Source organism: Lycium barbarum, chromosome 12 (assembly GCF_019175385.1).
Source record: "Lycium barbarum isolate Lr01 chromosome 12, ASM1917538v2, whole genome shotgun sequence".
NCBI lineage: Eukaryota > Viridiplantae > Streptophyta > Magnoliopsida > Solanales > Solanaceae > Lycium > Lycium barbarum.
In genome coordinates this window covers 87210070-87225822 of record NC_083348.1, presented here as the reverse complement: position 1 = coordinate 87225822, position 15753 = coordinate 87210070, and the positions used below count along the sequence as shown (strand labels likewise).

The window sequence follows — 15753 nt, the reverse complement described above, 5'->3', positions numbered from 1 at the left end:
AATTGGGAATTTAGGAAGACCCAAAGAATGAAAGTTGTAGATAATTGAAATACCTTTCCAACCATAAGTCATGGGCCCACAGGTGACATCGGGAAAGGGAGATATGGACGTTTTAAGATAGAAAGGTCCCAACCCGATTTCAAGTCGGGTCAAACCCATTTCCCCTTGGTATTTAAGGGAAATGCTCAACCCTAGCAGCCCCATTTCCTCATATTTTCAGATTTTAGAGATAGAGAGGGAGATAGATGAGGGTTAGAGAGAGAAAGTAGAGAATCAACCAAGTTGAAGGCCCCGAATCCCGAGGCTCGTGAAAGATAAAGTGTAGTACAAGTTGTTGCCGTCATTCTAAGCTAAAAATCGAACTTGGGGATGTTGATTTCGTGGTGACTACTCATAAAAGGTAATGTTTCTACTCCCTAATCATTTATAGTTGTGAATTGATGAATTCTTGGGAGAATAATAATTGGGTTTGATGAAGAGAATTATATGAACTCTGCTAAAGTTGTTGGATTGTTGACTTGGAATTGTTGTATTCATATGGGTGATCAAGAATGATGTTAATTACATCTAATTGAGATTGTAGAATTAGCTAGAAGTAATAGAATGGGGATTTGGTGAAGAAAACACCATTAATGAGGGTTGTGGAGCTTCATGCCCACCAAGTGTTTGATAAAATGCTTAGATGAACAAAGCATGAATATTGTTGCTAATATAGAATCCCTATGACCTGTATTGCTATAGATTAAAGTTGAAGGGATTGGAGGACATTGTGATACGCTCAAAAGCAGGAAGTTAAGGTATGTAGAACTTCCATCCACATGTGGGAATTTCTACGTTCTTCCCCATGATCCGTTTCGTAAAATCTATGAAGTTCAAATCCTAGGGCATTAAACTCAACATATTGGTAGCCCGTAATTATGTATGTATGTACATGAATTTTGTATCTATGTTCTTTATTGTATTCCTAATCTTCCATTACGGATATTAAGAATCCTAGCTTAATCCTTGAATCATGAATTCTTCCTCATGTGTTCTCATTATGTTCATATGAAACTGTATGATTTTATTTTGCAAGTTACAAGCATGTTTTCAAGTCAATTACAAATATATGATTATGAACTATTGTATTACTCATAAATCAAGAACATGTTTACAAGCTATTTCATGAAACCATATTTACAAGTTATTTCGTGAAATCATGATTACAAGACAAGTACAAGTTAATTCACGAAAGTCATGGGATTCTTAGCCAACTATATTATGTTCATGTTTTGGGAGTTGCACGAATTACCGAGAAGGCTCAGATAGCCTGAAACTATGTAGCCACCATAGGACAAGGATCGCTCCGCCCAGTTAGGACGATACCTTAATTTTACACTGAATGGATCCATCAGGCACGTTACCACCTTATACCCTGGCAAGGTATAGGGGCTCTGCTGGTCCGGCGAGGTACCAGACTCCACGTATCTACGTGGTGATATCATGTGTCAGTTTATGAAATGCTCTCCCTACTTATCATGTTTTACTCATGTTATATATATATATATATATATATATATATATATATATATATATATATATATATATATATATATATATGTACTCATGCTCATGCTTATGTTCATGTCCATGTTTTCAGTTTCAGTTCTTATCATGTTATTCCATGTCTCATGTTGTTTCTTTCGGTTGCTTTACATACCAGTACATTCAATGTGTTGACGTCCCCTTTTATTGCCCGGGGGCCTGCATTTCACGATGCAGGTACGAATTTACAGGACGACGTTTCTGCTCATTAGGATTTTCACGTACAAGCTTATTGGTGAGCCCATCTCATTCGGGGTTTAGACATTGTATTTCTTTATTTAGTTTTGCATCTAAAGGTATGCTGGGGGCCTTTTCCCAGTAAGTATGTTTTCCAGTTAGACTCATGATAGAGGTTTCATAGACTAGACAAGTCAGTTATGTCATGTCAGACATTTGGAGTCGTATAAACATTTTTGCTCACTCATGTTTAAACAAGTATTTTATTAAGTATTATGACTTACCATGTTTTATAAAGGCTCATCATGCATTCACGTTATATTCCGCTTATGTTATGTATCATGATGATTCAGCAAGCCATGTGGTTCGCTCGGTCACATGCAGTCAGGCACCGAGTGCTGTGTTACGTCCAGGCCATGGTTCGGGGCGTGACACTTTGTCTCACCTTGAAGGAACAATTGTTATAAGGTGAGACTATCAATGAAGAATAGCATTAAGAGAAAAAAATAGAATAAGATCATAAATCTCATAAGGCATCAATTCATGAATAAAATTGAGACATCAAGAAATAGTTCAACATTCTTATATCATCATTGAAATCATAAACTTGGAACCTTTAAACATGAAATCATTCTCATCATAGTCATCATAGAAATATTCTCACCCTTGACATCATCATCGTCATTGTAAAACATATCCATTGTTGTTGTCATAAAAGCTTACGGAGCCATAAACCTCTGGTTTAGGAAATACGAACATTTTGGAAACATTTATAAATTATTAGGAAAGGGGTTATGCCTTGTAATCATGAACATCTAAATTTTGAAAATACGAAGGCTATGAAAACATTTATGGAATTATAATCATAGGAATCATGCCTTTGAAAGAAAGGGAAGAGCCTTAACATACCTGAAAGATAATTCCTCGACTCCCAACTTACTTCCTGTCTTGCAATTCACTTAAGATTAATCATCGCCCCGTAATCTACATATACAACCATTCATACTATTGTTAGAATCATCATCATGCTTGTCTCAAGACTTTAATTAAAATCCTCTTAGATTCTGTCGAAATTCGAGCAGCATCTCCCCTGTTTATATGCCTAGCCCGAAATCATAAGATCAACAACCAATCAGCAACAACAATACCAACATCATCAATACCATTATCCATGCCAATATATCTCCTAAAACATCCCCCACGATGTTTTCTAAATTCTCAAATAACCAACTTATGATACGACTATTTAATAACTTTATTTCCGTAAAGGAGCCGAAATTAATACCAACATCACAATAACAACGATATCCGCAATATTCCACAAGATAAATATATATATATTTATCCAAAATTCTCTTCAAACCCCGATCCACAAATCAACACCACAAACTATAACCTTTATTCTTGCAAATATTCCTTAATCGATGTTAATAAGGAAAAGATTCAATGATTCATACCTTATTTTTTTTTTCTAAGGTAGAAAGATCTTCCATATCCACTTGTTTCCAAGCTAACTCCACACAAATTGAAATCATAATCACGTCTACGCGTTGTCCGGACCTCGATTGGTATTCCGTAGCTTGAATTTCACTCAAAATTCTCACTTTTGTGATGTATTTTTGCTCCCCCATGTTGCTGAATTTTTTGGAAATTTGGAGAGTTTTTGATGATGAAAAATATGGATTTTTGACCCTTTTGTAAGTGGCAAAGTCGGCATCACTGTAACAGTACTGTAGCAGTCCTGTTTCTGCGTCGACAGTTCAGTTTGTAACGTCTATAATTTTCTACTCCGATGTTCTATCGGCGAGCGGTTTGTTTCATTATAAACTAGACTCGACAAAATTCATTTTAGGCTTTTGTTTCACCTTAAAACTCCTAATATGCTAGGAGATATGCCCCTCCAAAGTTGACTAAAAATCTGCCCAACATTTCTCAAATTTTCGTCAAACTTATTTTCTTCAATTTGCTTGATCTCGAAATCTTTCGAAACTCTCCATACATGATATTTATCATTTATTATACTTGATAATGGCCATGTTCTTGTGTTTCAAAATAGTATTTCCCGATTACGACTTACGACGTCGTAAGTCATCCTTTACTTCATTGTTACATACTTCCCATGACTTGTACCTTCCAAAATATCATGGGACGTCTCCGATACTCCATTACTATGATGATGTACGTGTCATGCTCATGCTCTGAAAATGCGGGGTGTAACATAGTTCAGGTGTGTTTTTGACCATTATCCCTTTCCCAAAATATTTTATTATATGTCTCACACAATTAAGACTAGGTATGTAAGAGTTTTTTTTTTCCTTTAAAAAAAAAAGGTGGACCCAAAATTTATAGTCCCAAAACATAATAAAGTTTTGCCATTTTGTAAATAACGTCACATGATCTCTGCAACTTTATATAAACTAGAAGGAAAAAACAGTGGTAATCTCAGTGGTCATTCGTCGCCATTCATCTATGCATCAGTACGTTTGATTTTTGAAGTCATTAACTGCCATTATTTGAAGTTGTCAATTGCTCCATATATCAAATTTTAATCGGATTTCATAAGATTTGCAATTTTTCCTTCGTCTAGTTTCTTTCTAAGGAGTTGCATAATGCAAAGTTGAAGATTCAATATAAGAATCTTGGTTAAAAATTTATAGTAAATTGAGTTGTGAGGAGAATTTTTGTATAATTTAGAGAAGGATCCCCGTTACACAATTGTCAAGGCGGGAACTTTTCTGGTGGGAAATATATGAAATCATTCCATCAGCAAAATCCCATTATGAAAATGAGCAGAACTTATTCTTCCATGAAGGACTGGGGCTTTGTATGACAAAAAAGAATTGATTTTATGGCCCTAAAAGGGGCTAAACAGTTAAGAGTCTATGCTTAATGCAAGGGGGGATTTAGAGGATAGGGAGGGTGTTCGGGTTATATTGTATATATAGGATAGAATTTCTGTGTTTATGTATATATATTAACTTTTGAATATCCTGAACAAATGTAAAGGGTTAGCTCAAGTGGTCTAGGGTGTTCAAAATTGTGTCTAGTGTCCTAAGTTCGATTGCCAGGAACAACATTATTTTTTATATTTAGCTTTTGTTGTTTTTTCCGAACCTCCTGATGAGTGAAAATCCTGAATATGCCACTGGCTTAATGGTTTGACAATTATTCTTATTTGCTCTAGCTTAGTAAATAAGAGATGAAAGATTTTAGGGCTGATTCTAGCTTAGTAATTATCAAGTCTTGAACAAGAGTTCCATACTGATACCATAAAAAAGTCGGGAGATAATAGATCATCTTGTCTTATATTTCTAGCAGGAATAAAGGAGTTTGTAGCGGAACCATCTATATATTATTAAAAAGAGGATAATTTTAGGACAAAAAGTGGTTAATTAGTTAATAATTAGTTAGCAGTTATTGTTAATTAAAATTAATTAAATTAAAATATTTTGTCAAGGAAACATCTGTGCGGTTGAAACTACTGTTCCATCAATCACGATGGAGTCCTAAAACTGTTCAGACCCTTTTTCTTTTTTAGAAGTTATCAACTTTTTTACATTAACTATTTAAACTAAAAAATAAATTTTAATTAAATTGATGTATTTGAATTTAAGTTAAAAGATAAATACCGAGTCCTAAAATCGTGCACCATAATCCAAGGTACGTTTAGGACTCTTTTTTTTTTTTTTTGAAGTTATCATACTTTTTATATGAACTATTTAACTAAAAAATGGATTTTAAATAAACTCATGTATTTTAATTTAAGTTAAACAATAAAAATTTGCAATTCATTTTCTTTTAAATGCTACTTAGGAAAATGAAAATCTGAAGGGGAAAAAGAAAAGAAAAAAGAGTAGACGGTTTTTTCCCTTAAATTTTGACAGTTACTTAAATTTTTTACAGTTTTCTTTTAAATTGTTTAAGGTTTTTACCCTACTTTTAGGGAATTTAAGGCTTAATTTAAGGCATGTATCCTTATAATTAAAAAATGATTGTTGTCCATTTAAATTGAGTACATCTCAGCAGTTGATCCTAATAATTAGAAATTAGGATTTATTTTAAATTTTAGAAATATATGTGAAAGCAAGGATGAGGTGGAGAAGTGGACGAATATGGAACTTTATAAGATGGCGAGGAAGGAGGCGAAGTTGGCGGTTTCGACGGCAAAAACGATAGCTTTTGAACGCCTTTATGCTGAACTAGAAGAGAAAGGAGGGGATCAGAAATTGTTCAGGCTAGCCAAGGCGAGGGAGAGAAAGGTACGTGATGTGGATCAAGTGAAGTGCATCAAGGACGAGCATGGAAAAGTATTGGTAGAGGAGACTCTCATTAGACGGAGATGGCAGTCATACTTCTCCAAACTCTTGAATGAAGAAGGGGACAGAGTCATTGTATTGGGAGATTTAGAACATAAAGGAAGGCGTCATGATTTTGGGTATTGCAGGAGTATTAAGGTTGAGGAGGTTAAGGGTGCTGTTCGTAGGATGCGCAGGGGAAGAGCGACTGGACCTGACGAGATTCTTAGGGAATTTTGGAAGAGCGCGGGCCTGGCAGGTTTGGAGTGGCTGACTAGGTTGTTTAATGCCATCTTTAAGACGGCAATGATGCCTGAAGAATGGAGGTCGAGTGTAATGATCCCTCTATACAAGAACAAGGGAGATATCCAGAGTTGCAACAACTAAAGAGGTATCAAGCTGCTAAGCCATAATATGAAAGTGTGGGAAAGGGTGGAGGAGATGAGGGTGAGGAAAGGCGTGTCTATTTCAGAGAACCAGTTAGGATTCATGCCGGGACGCTCAACTACAGAAGCCATCCATTTTGTGAGGAGACTGGTGAAGCAGTATAGGGAGAGGAAGAGGGACTTATACATGGTATTCATCGACCTAGAAAAGGCTTACGACAAAGTTCCAAGAGAGATCCTATAGAGATGCTTGGAGGCTAAAGGTGTACTTGTGGCGTACATTAGGGTGATCAAGGACATGAATGAGGGAGCCAAACCCAGGGTAAGGACAGTAGGAGGAGACTCAGAGCACTTTCCAGTTATGATGGGGTTGAATCAAGGATCATCTCTTAGTCTATTTTTATTTGCCTTGGTGATGGATGGATTGACGCGACAAATTCAAGGTAGGTGCCATGGTGTATGATTTTCGCGGATGACATAGTGTCACGACCCAACCCCGTGGGCCGTGACAAGTGCCCGAATTGGGCACCCGAACACAATCACAAATCCGGGCGGCAAACAGATGACTTATACTGACACAAATATCAAACGCTGCCTTAGATTATATCAAACACATCCAGGTATATAACAGAAGCCGACAAAGCGGTGTTTCAAATTTATAAGATTTTCAAAGAAAATTTCGGCAGAGTTTCCTTTGTTTTTCGGACTTATCCAAAATAACCCTGTACACAGCAAATTCCAACAAAGGCCACACAGGGCCAACAGAACAACATATACATGTGCGAGCCGACAAGGCTGCCATTACGAATGGGTACGCCCCAAACATAAGTCATAGACATAAAACGCATCAACAACTACAAACAGACCCACACCGATGTCCACAGACCTCTAAGAGTAATGACCGTATTATGTGGCGGGACAGGGCCCCGCCATACCCAAATAAACACCTACGAATACAACATAAGGGAGTTATACCACAAGCTAGCTCCGGAACAAAGGAGCAGTCCAAAATAGCTGAAATAGTGTCCTAAGCTGGCGGATCTCCGAAACGAGCGTCTGTACCTGCGGGCATGAACGCAGCCCCCCGAAGAAAGGGGGTCAGTACGGAATATGTACTGAGCATGTAAAGCATGAAATGTAGTAATAGACTCATAAGGAGACAAAGTATGTAGGACCCAATGCAGCAATCAAAAATTCATAAAACTTGCCTTTGGACATATTTTATCTGTATCATTCTCATATCAATATCGTTATAGAGTTTTGTAATCAAAGTTGCAAAATCATTCTGTATATAACATATATAACGTGTCCCGGCCCTTTAATGAGGGACTCGTTAATTAAAATCATAGCATCATAAACATAAACAATAGACGTGTCCCGGCCCTTTAATAAGGGACTCGGTAATAGGGAATATGCCCTCCTGGCCACCATCTCCAGATCATCATGTCATCATATCATCATATACATAGATATATAACGTGTCCCGGCCCTCTAGTGAGGGACTCGGTGATTAATATAGTAAATATGCGCACGAGAACGTGTCCTGGCCCGGGACTCAGTGAAGGATATAGCGGTAAGCACGAGCAGAATAATAAGCAACCACATATATGCAAATCATCTTTTGAGACTCAATAGATAAGTAACTGACTAGCTCTAAAATATTAGGATAATAATCATATTCAATTCTTTTCAACTCTCATTACAAGCCATAGCAAGGAACGTTTCAGCTTTCATGTACATGTATCAATTTCCATGATGTAGTTTTTTTTTTTTGAAAGTCAAGTATGCTTCTATTTGTGCAATTCTTTAAGAGTAGGAACTTCTATACATCATTCATTAGTCAATCATATAGTAGGTTTGTGACAATAGCATTAAGGAAATATAGAATCATAAGTCATGCATGGAACTAGAGAGTAGAATTTATCCCAAGGTTCATATCATTTCATACTTACGTCTAGGACATGCCAAAAGAAGAAGGAATAGGCTTTACATACCTTTTGCGTTTAGTTGTATTCTAACTTGTACTTGCTGCCCAAAAACACTTATCCTATATCAAGATGTGAAGAACTACAATTAGTCTACAAGGGCATTCAATACGTATTGTGACACTCACAATTCCTTTCTAACAATTAAACGACGTTTTGTTCGCATTCAAACCAACTAGCGTTACAAGCTAACATTGCTAATCGTTCTTTCATATATTAATCAAGACTTGTTTAAACATGACGTAGGGAACTTGGGCAGTCCATACACCATTCAAAACTGTTTCATACACATGGCTAAACAACACACATAGCATTTCCATTCTCACTTAGCAATTTTCCAGTTTTAACTTGCAACAACAACAACACGTTTAATGACATTACTTTCATGATTTTTGGAACTGTTTTAGCATCATTTCCATTCTTATAACAGCCCACCATCATTTCAGTTTCAGCTTGAATCAATGCACTTTACTTTCACTAAACGTTTGCAACAAGAATCAACATTCAACACACACAAATTCACTTCTAACATCAAAACTGTCCACAGTTTTGGACTGCCTATACACTTCATCATAATTCATTTCTTTAACACCTCAATTCACATATTCAACATGCATACAATGCACCACAATGTCCATAACAACAACAATCCAAATGTGACACAAAACAGTCCCTAAATCTCCCCTAAAACAGTCCCTTTTTACACGGCTACAACACCCTTCCCATAATTTCGTGATTTTCATCCGTTTATCCAACTACAATACATTCAATCCATTTCCAATACATGTTCAAGAAGATAAAGCATGACTTCATTAGAACCTTCAACTCACGGCTCATTTTTATTTCAAGAAAAAAAAACAGTCCCATATCCAACATACAACATCACAACCAAACTTCTACAAATCTTTGTTCATTTGCCTATGTTGATACATATTCAATTCATCAACAATACATGCAAAATGAAATCAATCATGACTTCACCTCACTCACGGCTAACTCTTTACTTCAACTACAACAACAATCCAACAACAACATGCATGAACTATACATTCAAATCGTCATACAACACATGAAAAAAAATATCAACTCTTACCTTGTAACTACACTTCAATCGGCTAGCCTTCACTTTCACTTCTTGGATTTTTTTTTTAACACTTGTTCTTGCTATATCAATGGATGCTACACGTTAATATACCTTCAATGGAGTTAAATTGCTTGAGAAACTGAAATTTTTGGATCAATTTTTCTTCACCATTTTCGGCTAGCTCTAGCCGTGAGTCTCTCTTTCTCTCTCTAAGTGTTCTACACTTTGGAATGTTGTAATGAGTTGTGAAAGTGTGGAGTGGGCAGATTTTTTTTGTCTCTTTGTCCCCTCCATGCCTTGGACATGTGGATCACACTAATTTTGGGTCAAGATTCCTTGACCAAGGCATTGAAATGCACGGCCAAGCATGGCCTAAAAGTGGGCTGTTTTTTTTTTTGTTTTGTCTTCCCAATCCCACTTATTAATCCAAGTGTGATTAGTTTAATCCCAATTTTCCATTAACACTTCCATGCCAAACGAAAATTGTAGACAAATTGTGATTCGAAACGAAACCGGAAGTTAAAATTTCTACTTTGTATCTTAAGATAGTCTTGTCTTTAACTTGTCACTTTTAGTTTAAAACGTCCCAATGTATGAAAATGTAGGATGTAACATTCTTCCCCCCTTTAGAACATTCGTCCTCGAATGTTACATTAGTGTTGCCTAAGTATACTTAACATTTCACCCTTCCTAGTCAATCTTATCCTTCACAACCTCACAGCCTGTCTTACCAATACATTTGCGTCCGTCACAATTCATTTTCCTTTGTATTCTCATCTTAATCATACTACTACTCCTTTTTACTATAAACTCGACATAATTTATCCCTATTTTTTTTTTTTTAACAACAAGGGAAAAATATATGACAGTGTGGAGCCTGGATCTATCAATGCATATACATCTTGGGAGGAAATCGATAATATACCTGTAACAACATTCGGCGACGCTTCCTGATCCTGTCTGCTAGCTAAAGCATATAAGCGGTTTGAAGGACTGCCAGAACTAGAAGCCCCTCCACGGCCTCTGCCACGGCCTGCTGGTGTCGGAATACCTTGTCCCATAGGACGCATGGCAACTGAAGAAGAAGAACCAGCAACTGACCCCGTAGGCTGAGCTGCACCATCTGCACCACCCCCAAATCGACACTCCCTCATGGTATGGCCTTGACGGCCGCAAGAGAAACAAGCACCAGTAATGCGGCGGCATTCCCCCAGATGGCGCCTGCTACATCGAGGGCACTGTGGTATAGATGGCCTCGTCTGGCCTGAATCCTTGTGCATCTGGAAACCTGAAGTCATGGAGCTTTGACCAGCTTCTGAATACCCTGTGCTATCAAACCTCCTACCAGTGAATCGTGGAGGTTCACTCTGTGCCGGCTGAGAAGGGTAGCTATTATGCTGTTATTGGGGCTGCCCGCCCCGAAACTCACCAGAATACCCAGCTGACCTGGCCCGCTTGGGCGGTCTCCTATCACGATCTCTGCCCGATTGATCCCTACCAGCATAATCGGCCCTGTATCGGTCCTCCATACCCTGGGCATGGGCCTGTAACCGGGCGATATCCATATCTGTCTGTGACGCCATCGCCATGCAACCGTCAATCAAGTAGCGGTCCAATCCTATCACATACCGGTGCATACGGTCAGCCATATCCGCTACTATAGCAGGGGCATATCGAGCCAAAGAATCAAACTCCAGGTTATACTCGCGAACACTCCGGCCGTTCTGCCGCAACTGTAAAAATTTATCAACCCGTGCCCGCCGTAACTCCGGGGGCAGAAAGTGGCGGAGAAAAGCAGTCACAAACTCATCCCAAGTAGTTGGGGAAGCCCCCTCACCTCTGGACAGCTCCCAAGACTCATACCAATTGGCAGCAACATCTCGTAATCTGTGTGAGGCTAACTCAACGGACTCGGTCTCTGAAGCCCTGACCAAATCCAATGAGCGCCGCACTCCCCGAATGAAGTCGTGGGGGTCCTCATCGGGCTTAGATCCGTAAAACTCTGGGGGACGGCATGTCAAAAAGTCACGAACCCTCAGGCTATCACGCCTGTCATCATCATCATCATCTCTCTGCCCGCGTCTGCGAACCTGTCCCGCTACCAAAGTAGTCAACAACTGTACGGCCTCCCTCAATGTCCTATCCTCCGCCCCTGGCTGAGGAGCTGGAGGCGCGGGAGCTGGAGCCTCTGGAGCTAATGGTGATGCTGCTCCAGACTCCTCTGATGATGAAGACATAGCAGAGTCTGCTGGCTGGGACGCAATATCACGCATCATCTGAGCAAGGGTCCGAGTATCCTTCTGAGCCCGACTGGTCTCTCCTACCACGCCCTTTTTCTTCTGGGCAGCCGTTGCCTTTTTCGGAGGCATCACTGAAAGAAAAACACAACAACTGATCAGAATAGAGTCATCCTAATAGCACAGCTCTATCGCACGATCTAAGATTTCAAGAAAGGAAACGCCCTAAATGTCCTGTAGCTTCCTGTTTATAGATGTGGTGCACAACACACCGATAAACAAGACTCTACTAGACACAGTCTGTAGACACTCCGAGGAAGGACCGCTCTGATACCACTTCTGTCACGACCCAACCCCGTGGGCCGTGACAAGTGCCCGAATTGGGCACCCGAACACAATCACAAATCCGGGCGGCAAACAGATGACTTATACTGACACAAATATCAAACGCTGCCTTAGATTATATCAAACACATCCAGGTATATAACAGAAGCCGACAAAGCGGTGTTTCAAATTTATAAGATTTTCAAAGAAAATTTCGGCAGAGTTTCCTTTGTTTTTCGGACTTATCCAAAATAACCCTGTACACAGCAAATTCCAACAAAGGCCACACAGGGCCAACAGAACAACATATACATGTGCGAGCCGACAAGGCTGCCATTACGAATGGGTACGCCCCAAACATAAGTCATAGACATAAAACGCATCAACAACTACAAACAGACCCACACCGATGTCCACAGACCTCTAAGAGTAATGACCGTATTATGTGGCGGGACAGGGCCCCGCCATACCCAAATAAACACCTACGAATACAACATAAGGGAGTTATACCACAAGCTAGCTCCGGAACAAAGGAGCAGTCCAAAATAGCTGAAATAGTGTCCTAAGCTGGCGGATCTCCGAAACGAGCGTCTGTACCTGCGGGCATGAACGCAGCCCCCCGAAGAAAGGGGGTCAGTACGGAATATGTACTGAGCATGTAAAGCATGAAATGTAGTAATAGACTCATAAGGAGACAAAGTATGTAGGACCCAATGCAGCAATCAAAAATTCATAAAACTTGCCTTTGGACATATTTTATCTGTATCATTCTCATATCAATATCGTTATAGAGTTTTGTAATCAAAGTTGCAAAATCATTCTGTATATAACATATATAACGTGTCCCGGCCCTTTAATGAGGGACTCATTAATTAAAATCATAGCATCATAAACATAAACAATAGACGTGTCCCGGCCCTTTAATAAGGGACTCGGTAATAGGGAATATGCCCTCCTGGCCACCATCTCCAGATCATCATGTCATCATATCATCATATACATAGATATATAACGTGTCCCGGCCCTCTAGTGAGGGACTCGGTGATTAATATAGTAAATATGCGCACGAGAACGTGTCCTGGCCCGGGACTCAGTGAAGGATATAGCGGTAAGCACGAGCAGAATAATAAGCAACCACATATATGCAAATCATCTTTTGAGACTCAATAGATAAGTAACTGACTAGCTCTAAAATATTAGGATAATAATCATATTCAATTCTTTTCAACTCTCATTACAAGCCATAGCAAGGAACGTTTCAGCTTTCATGTACATGTATCAATTTCCATGATGTAGTTTTTTTTTTTTGAAAGTCAAGTATGCTTCTATTTGTGCAATTCTTTAAGAGTAGGAACTTCTATACATCATTCATTAGTCAATCATATAGTAGGTTTGTGACAATAGCATTAAGGAAATATAGAATCATAAGTCATGCATGGAACTAGAGAGTAGAATTTACCCCAAGGTTCATATCATTTCATACTTACGTCTAGGACATGCCAAAAGAAGAAGGAATAGGCTTTACATACCTTTTGCGTTTAGTTGTATTCTAACTTGTACTTGCTGCCCAAAAACACTTATCCTATATCAAGATGTGAAGAACTACAATTAGTCTACAAGGGCATTCAATACGTATTGTGACACTCACAATTCCTTTCTAACAATTAAACGACGTTTTGTTCGCATTCAAACCAACTAGCGTTACAAGCTAACATTGCTAATCGTTCTTTCATATATTAATCAAGACTTGTTTAAACATGACGTAGGGAACTTGGGCAGTCCATACACCATTCAAAACTGTTTCATACACATGGCTAAACAACACACATAGCATTTCCATTCTCACTTAGTAATTTTCCAGTTTTAACTTGCAACAACAACAACACGTTTAATGACATTACTTTCATGATTTTTGGAACTGTTTTAGCATCATTTCCATTCTTATAACAGCCCACCATCATTTCAGTTTCAGCTTGAATCAATGCACTTTACTTTCACTAAACGTTTGCAACAAGAATCAACATTCAACACACACAAATTCACTTCTAACATCAAAACTGTCCACAGTTTTGGACTGCCTATACACTTCATCATAATTCATTTCTTTAACACCTCAATTCACATATTCAACATGCATACAATGCACCACAATGTCCATAACAACAACAATCCAAATGTGACACAAAACAGTCCCTAAATCTCCCCTAAAACAGTCCCTTTTTACACGGCTACAACACCCTTCCCATAATTTCGTGATTTTCATCCGTTTATCCAACTACAATACATTCAATCCATTTCCAATACATGTTCAAGAAGATAAAGCATGACTTCATTAGAACCTTCAACTCACGGCTCATTTTTATTTCAAGAAAAAAAAACAGTCCCATATCCAACATACAACATCACAACCAAACTTCTACAAATCTTTGTTCATTTGCCTATGTTGATACATATTCAATTCATCAACAATACATGCAAAATGAAATCAATCATGACTTCACCTCACTCACGGCTAACTCTTTACTTCAACTACAACAACAATCCAACAACAACATGCATGAACTATACATTCAAATCGTCATACAACACATGAAAAAAATTATCAACTCTTACCTTGTAACTACACTTCAATCGGCTAGCCTTCACTTTCACTTCTTGGATTTTTTTTTTTAACACTTGTTCTTGCTATATCAATGGATGCTACACGTTAATATACCTTCAATGGAGTTAAATTGCTTGAGAAACTGAAATTTTTGGATCAATTTTTCTTCACCATTTTCGGCTAGCTCTAGCCGTGAGTCTCTCTTTCTCTCTCTAAGTGTTCTACACTTTGGAATGTTGTAATGAGTTGTGAAAGTGTGGAGTGGGCAGATTGTTTTTGTCTCTTTGTCCCCTCCATGCCTTGGACATGTGGATCACACTAATTTTGGGTCAAGATTCCTTGACCAAGGCATTGAAATGCACGGCCAAGCATGGCCTAAAAGTGGGCTGTTTTTTTTTTGTTTTGTCTTCCCAATCCCACTTATTAATCCAAGTGTGATTAGTTTAATCCCAATTTTCCATTAACACTTCCATGCCAAACGAAAATTGTAGACAAATTGTGATTCGAAACGAAACCGGAAGTTAAAATTTCTACTTTGTATCTTAAGATAGTCTTGTCTTTAACTTGTCACTTTTAGTTTAAAACGTCCCAATGTATGAAAATGTAGGATGTAACACATAGTCCTGATCGACGAGACTCGTAGCGGAGTTAACACTAAGTTGGAGGGTTGGAGACAAACTCTGGAGTCTAAAGGGTTCAAGCTGAGTAGGACCAAGATAGAGTACTTAGAGTGTAATTTTAGTGAAGCACCTCAGAAGGCTGGCTTGGAAGTGAGGCTTGGTACCCAGGCCATCCAGAAGAAAAGTAGTTTCAAGTATCTTGGGTCTATTATGCAAGGCAGCGGGGAGATTGATGATGATGTCACACATCGTATTGGGGCAGGGTGGATGAAATGGAGGCTTGCTTCCGGAGTGCTATGTGACAAGAAGGTGCCACCACAACTGAAGGGCAAGTTCTACAAAGTGGAGGTTAGACCGACTATGTTGTATGGGGTGGAGTGTTGGCCAGTTAAGATCTCTCACGTTCAAAAGATGAAAGTTTCCGAGATGAGAATGTTGAGATGGATGTGTGGCCACACC

General features: G+C 38.7%; 1 protein-coding gene and 1 long non-coding RNA gene across 3 annotated transcripts; both read right to left on the bottom strand.

Annotated features, from left to right (window-relative positions):
• Nucleotides 1–7256: 7256 nt before the first annotated feature.
• Nucleotides 7257–11865, bottom strand: LOC132624960 (uncharacterized). Its single transcript, XM_060339720.1, has 2 exons — nt 10437–11865; nt 7257–7504 (listed from the first exon to the last, which is right to left on the bottom strand). The coding sequence occupies exon 1, from the start codon at nt 11785–11787 to the stop codon at nt 10912–10914; it is 876 nt and encodes a 291-aa protein (XP_060195703.1). The 5' UTR covers nt 11788–11865; the 3' UTR covers nt 7257–7504; nt 10437–10911.
• A 556-nt stretch (nt 11866–12421) lies between these two features.
• On the bottom strand, nt 12422–15202 carry LOC132622442 (uncharacterized). 2 transcript variants are annotated; one of them, XR_009575903.1, is made up of 3 exons: nt 14686–15202; nt 13602–13654; nt 12422–12669 (listed from the first exon to the last, which is right to left on the bottom strand). It is a non-coding gene; the product is annotated as an uncharacterized LOC132622442 (long non-coding RNA). The 2 variants fall into 2 exon arrangements; XR_009575902.1 differs by lacking the exon at nt 14686–15202 and having other exon boundaries at nt 13602–14310.
• Nucleotides 15203–15753: the final 551 nt, after the last annotated feature.